Source organism: Pediculus humanus, genomic scaffold (genome assembly GCF_000006295.1).
Source record: "Pediculus humanus corporis 1103172107373 genomic scaffold, whole genome shotgun sequence".
In the NCBI taxonomy this organism is placed as follows: Eukaryota; Metazoa; Arthropoda; class Insecta; order Psocodea; family Pediculidae; genus Pediculus; species Pediculus humanus.
In genome coordinates, this window is record NW_002987001.1 from 382,077 (window position 1) to 388,692 (window position 6,616).

A 6,616-nucleotide genomic window follows, 5' to 3' on the forward strand; every position below is an offset into this window, starting at 1 on the left:
TATGATTGTAAGAATCGAATATATTATATATATATACTGTACAAACCTTCCTTCTAAAATTTACAAAATTATTCATAAAATAATATTTGGCACAATATAAATTAAATAACACATCTATATAACAATTATTTCGTAATAATAAATAAGAAAAAAAAATTAATAATAATAATAATAATAACTGATTGCAGAGTCGAAACAAAGGTAACTTGTTTAAGTAGCATTGGATCCGTAGGTACCCGTTGGTGGTCGGTACAATCGTGGTAAAGCCAAATTTTGTAAACTATTTATCGCGTATTTTCTAACTCCAGTATTTTTAACCGTATTTTCTCGTCTGCAACCCTCGCTGTAAAATCAAATCAAATCAATTTTTTTTTTTTTTTTCATTACGTTCTTTTTAACGGTTTTTTTAACGGTTTTTTTTTTGTATTTACCTTCTCATGCAATCGAGCGAACTTTGAAATTCGTGTTCGGCTAAATCATACTCGGATACTAATATATTAGCTTGTTCTAATGTGACAGACATTCCAGTTCTATCTTTAGCACTTTTACAACTGGTAAATCTCAATCCTAAGACAAAAACAAAATTTTAAAAATCGAAAAAAAAAAAAACCAATGAAAATTTTCAACAATTAATTTTTATATACGAAACCTTTGACTTTACGACAAATCCGGGCTGACAAATGTAATATTTGTACGTTTTTACTTTGTTTTGAGTGAACCGTTGTGCGAAGAGTTTCTATCATTTCCGGTAATGTGCTTCCGGGTGCCAAACGTTTTTCAAAATGAATATCTAATTTCCTAAATAAAATCCGCCATATTTAAAATGAATTATTTTCTTTCAAATTTAAAGACATTATAATATTTAAAACGTACTTAAATCTATGATAATATAAATTTAATCTTTCGAAATTATCAACGTTGCTTTTATCCTGTTGTTTATTATTTCCCAACGATTCGGCCAGTGTTGCCATTTCGTTGATTCCGACGTTGAAAAAAACCGGAGTCACGTGAAAAGAAACGCTCGAATGTTGATCGTATTTTAACGGAACCATAGAGTATACGGTATCGGGTACGGGTAATAAAACCGTGAGTGCCGATCGAGTTCCAACAACTCTCGGAACGGGTATTTCATCAGGTACTCTGAAAAACATTGTTTATACAAAACTTTTATTTCGCTCAAAAGAATCAAAGAAAAAAAAATTTCAGTATTATTATTATTAATACTTTGATTTTGTAAAATGTCGAACGAGTATAAATTTAACAGTTGAAAGATCTTCGATGGCAACCGTCATGTCACCCCACATGTCGATTTCGTCACCGTGATAACTGAGTAAACCTTCGAACGAAACCAAGGGTCCCAACGATGACAATACGAGTAAAAAAGTAGGATCTGGTTTTTGGCACCATAATTTGGCCATGATTCCAGTGACTAGTGCTGTTAACTGTTTTTAAATTAATTTTGTTAGTCGCGCGATATGAAAAAAATTTTATTTTAACGGTAAAAACTTACAGCTTGAGAAAAACAAACGTCACGTCGGTATCGAACGTTGCAAAACCTTAAAACGGATCTTTTATCTTCTTGTACGCGAAATATGGAGTGAGTCAATCGAGCCGTTTTCAACAGTCCATCCATAGCTTGCCTTAATTTTTTCATACTCGGCCTCAATTCGCACGTCCAGTCTTTGATCGAATCGAAATCCAAACCTAAAAAAAATAATAATAATAATAATTATAAAAATTCCGGAAATTCGAAAATGTCAGTAACGAAAACCGGAACACCTCCTCACCTTCTGTGAATTTATTCCTAATTGACGAACCGTTTTTGAGAGGTAAACCGGAACCACCATTCACGTTTTTAGATTTCGACTCGATCGTTTTGCCACTAACGGTATCGGAAGTTGCATCCTCATTTCCGTTTTTGCTCTCTCGAAAATCAGACGTGGCTATTCCGTGAGCGAGCATTCTTTTATCGTTTCCGTTTTGCATATTGCTTATATTAAATTTAAGAGACCTCATAGTTTTGCAATTATTGACTTTTTGTGATTTGAGTCTGACGGCGGGACTCCCGCAACGTCCGCAAAGAAATTTCACCTGAAACAAATAAAATGTATAATAAACCAATTGAAGCCTTCACTCCCCTCCCCCCCCCCCCCGGGAATTATAAACCCATCGATCGCTACCTACCATACTAACTAAATACATAACACTAGCTTCTATATTAAGTTGAGTTAAATCCCATGGCTCTGGTTCGTCCGTTGGCTTGTAATAATTAGCAGAAGGAGAACTGCACATAACTTGAGTATCTAAAAATCGTCGATTAACTTCGTCACCATTTTTATTATTATTATTATTATTATTATTTTTATTATTATAATTATTATGATTACTGTTGTTATTATTATTATTACTATTATTATTAATGTTATTAATATTATTAATATTATTAATATTATTACTTTCGTTTGTATTATTTTCAATTTTTTTACTATTATTCATTTCGCGATTTTTATTTGAATCCACTTTTGATAAATTAGACATTTCTTTTTCAATCTTCACATTTTCTTTGGCTTCATCATTCGATAACGTCGTCAATATTTCGTCGAAATCCCGTTCGGTTTTCCGTTCGGAAGACACGTGAAAATCTTGCAAGTGATTTTTTTGATAGGTGTTAAAATTATTGACTTCGTTTTTTATCAAATTATTCCGATACTCGGAAGAATCATTCGAACACCATTGATTGCACGGACTGTCCGGAGTGACCAAATCGTCGGCTTCCGGTGATTTAAATTCTAATTTCAATTGTTCGGTGATTCTCCTGCCAAGAGAGCAAAAAAAAAAATTTTTTTTTAGCGGGAGGGGGTGGGGTGGGGTGGGGGGAAAGCAGAATAAAATTCGCACGAGGAAATCTCACCTGTACGGTGACACAGTTTGCGGAAACAACGAATCATCTTTCAAATGATACCCGTCTTCAACGTTAATAACTTTATTTTCTTCGAAAAATGTCAACGCCTCTTCGACCAAACCCGAGTCCCAAAGACTTAAAAGTGTTCTCGTCTGCAATGCAACATCACGTGTTTTATTAGGGCCTCTACTAAAATACTAAATGGAAAATAATAATAATTACTTTAGCTATCATTTCATCACAGATGGGTAACATTCCGGCCGTTTGTTTCTCTCTTGCCAACCTCATGAGGGCTTTCATTCCATCGACAACCTCTCGCCTTAATTGTTTTATAGCTTGAACCGCATCGTTGGCCATCATTGTTTTCGTATTTCCCGGTGTGTCTACTCCCTTCGCCGGCGATTCTTTAAGACTATGCAATAACCTAAATAAAATTAAACAATTTTTTTTTTTTTTTTTTAAATCCATTATTATTTAACTTTTCTCTTTTACAATTCAAATCTCACTTAATCAATCCTCCATTTTTGGATTTGTGCGAGTGCGCGGCAAAAGCTCCAACGGTTATGACGTCATAAAACCCACATTTTTTCAAAGAATCATTTTGTGCCCACATTCTTTGAAGGTGAAGATTCGTCGGTGCAAACTCCAATGAGAGATCGCTTTTTCTTGAGCTCGGTTTAAAGTAACCTCCTGACGATTATGATGATAATAATAATAATAAAGGGAAAATTAGTTTATTTTTTTTTTTAGAGTTGGTTCAACAAGATCAGATTTTTAAATAAATAAATACCTTTATGTGATTGTAAATTTTCTTTGGCTTGAGAGTATAAGTGAAGTAATTGAAGATGTCGGTCTAATAATTCGATTTGACGTGAATGCCAAGGCTCGCGTAATTCACCCATTCCAGAAACTTCTTGTAAAAGTTCTTTTTCTTCTTGAATCCAAACATCTCTAAATAACAAAAAAAAAAAAAAAAAAATTTTCCCGAACAATATTCAGCATCCGCATCATTTTAAAAACTTAAAAGACGAAAAACTTACAAAAGTTGTTGCGGAAATAAAAAACAAAGTTTGCTTTCCGCCATTACTTCGTGAACGCTTATGTCTCCCCCCAATCCAGAATGAAACCTATAAGTACAAATAACTGGATTGGCAAAAAAAAGAGTCAGAGGGCCTTGGCATGGATATTTCATGTTGGTGTTGAGCCGAGGTGGAAGAGATTGAGAACGGCGATGACCCAAATCCTGTACGGTAAAAAAAAAAAAAAAAAAAAAAAAAAAATTTTATTATTATCATTATTATTATTATTAGAAATTCAACATCGAAAGAATGGTTAAACCAACCGAAGGATTATTACAAATCGGAGGTGGTCTACTCGGCGTTGATTCTGTACTGCCACGTTCTTCCACTTCAAGATTCCACACGACCATTGTTAAAAATCCGACCGTGGTACCAGCGGATGATCTGCATTTATAAAAAAAAAAAAAAACTTTAATTTATTTTTAATTCCCACAAAATATATTTTTTTTTAAAAAAAACCTAACAACCTAAGAGGTATCCTTAATTTTTGGGATTCTTGTATAGAAGACAATGTAATTATTGCTTGTCCGAGAGGAGCAGCCGTTTGCGAAACTTTTTCCCGTACGTCGAGAGCAGACAGTCGAACTCTGGTATCCGATGTTAGGCCGTCGCTGTCACGAAACGTGACCGTAGTTAAAAAGCACGGATTGCTACATCTCTACAAGAAACAAAAAAAAAAAAATTAAAATTATTACGAAGTAGAAAAAAAAGTCTCAACTATAAATTATTATTATTATTATTTATTCATTCATTTACCGTAATGACTTCCGTTTTGGCATATTTTATCCAAACGTTTTCGGTTGGAAGAAAAACGTGGACTAAAACGACTGGATTTGGTGGTCTCCCGTGACCGTCGCATAAAAGATTATCGCATGAAATTGACACTTCGCATATTGGCACTTCGCTGGGATCTAAAAAAAAATTGTTTTTTTTTTTTTTCAAATCAATTAACCAATAAAATCAATCAAATCGATGATTCGTGTGTGATCATTTTTTCACGGGAACATTTTTTATCCATTTGATAAAATCTTATTATTAAACAATTGTCAAACGATAAATTTTTCTTTTGTCATTAAACTCGCATTCGAATCGGTTAAACGAACGACACAATGAACGATCGTATGAATGAATGAATGAATGAATGAATGAATGAATGAATGAATGAACCTTACCGAGACCGTGTACTTTTTGAAGTCTCCACATGTAAACATCCAAATGAGGATCTTGTCCTTTTCGCAATTCCAATTGTTCTTGTAGGATTTGCAATCGATGTTTCATGGCATCGTAACTCGTTGTTTGTATCACATGCAACCAAGAACTCCTTTCTTGATCTGATGGAGCCGCTAAATATTGACTTATTCCCCCGTCGAAAACTGTAAATTATTAATAACCATCACCCCGCCATCTTTAAATTTTTCTCGTACGTTTACAGAGAAAAAAAAAAAAAAAAAAAAAAAAAAGTTTAGTTAAATCATCCAAATACTTTTTTTAAGAGTATCGCGTGAGCTCTGATAAAATTATTTTTAAGAGAAATAAAATGAGAGAGAAAAGAAATAGCATGTAAGACAGTCATTCGTCTCCCCAAAAAAATAAAAACTTCAAATATTTATTTATCTAATTTTTTTTTTCAAACTGCACCAAACTTTCCTTCTCCGATTCGATATAATGTTGTCGAAGAAGAAGAAAGGAGGAAAAAAGGAAAATGAATTTACTTAAATTTCCTTTTCTTTTCGTTTTATATTATTATTATTATTATTATTATCTTACAAAAAAAATCTATACAATATATTGTTGTTTTTCTTTTATGCTCACCTAAATAAAATCCGTAGAGTCCATCAGGAAGGCTGACAGGTGAGGGATCGATTTTGACGGTGCATTGCTCCAAAACGATGACTCCGAGAGGTTCCGACCATTGATCCCGAGATTTGAAATAGAACAACAAATTACCACGAAGACGACACCATCGTTCCAGATTCACTGCGATATTTCCAGAAAATTTTTTTTTTTTTTAATCTGTATTACAAAATTTTCGCGATGATATTATTTATCAGCGGAAACCATCACCATCGGCATATGATTAATTAATAAAAAATTTAAAATAAATAAATAAATGAAAAGCAACAACAAAAATGAAAACCAAAATTATAAAATTTTTTTTATTAAAAGCGAAAACAAGAATTATTACGGTTAATTAATTGTGAAAATTGTACAAGTTTTTAAACGTGTCACGAGACAATTAAAAACAAAAAAAAAATCTATTTATAAATCCAAATGTGTTTTTCTTTTGAAAACAAATGTTTCGCCGCGCATTTTCAGTCGAAAAGGAAAGAAAATTTTTTTTCTTTTATTATAAAACCTTTAATGAAAAAAACGACGACGTTACGCCATTTTGAATTAGAAATCTCGGCATTATCAAAAACTACTACTTAATAAAATAATAATAATAATAATAATAATAATAATGTCCGCAACGTTTTTTTTTTCTTTTTTTTCTACCAATTAAAACTCACATAAATTAAATCCAAGTGTTTTGTTATTATTTCCATCGAATAAATAAATTATCCTCCGCCGTAACGGACTGTGTCAAATCGCATAAAACGCTTTAATACCAATAAAGAGGGAGACAGAGAGAGAA

The 6,616-nt window shown here is 32.6% G+C and overlaps 1 protein-coding gene across 1 annotated transcript; it reads right to left on the bottom strand.

The window, feature by feature from the left end:
* Window positions 1-210: 210 nt before the first annotated feature.
* Window positions 211-5,259, bottom strand: Phum_PHUM022110 (uncharacterized protein; the record flags this gene model as incomplete). The annotated part of the gene is made up of 17 exons (XM_002422847.1): window positions 211-343; window positions 432-567; window positions 650-798; window positions 874-1,140; window positions 1,225-1,442; window positions 1,511-1,680; window positions 1,788-2,091; window positions 2,185-2,815; window positions 2,924-3,054; window positions 3,125-3,314; window positions 3,409-3,592; window positions 3,693-3,853; window positions 3,943-4,145; window positions 4,245-4,365; window positions 4,446-4,639; window positions 4,738-4,892; window positions 5,154-5,259. 17 exons carry the CDS (start codon window positions 5,257-5,259, stop codon window positions 211-213), a joined length of 3,453 nt encoding a protein of 1,150 aa, XP_002422892.1.
* Window positions 5,260-6,616: the final 1,357 nt, after the last annotated feature.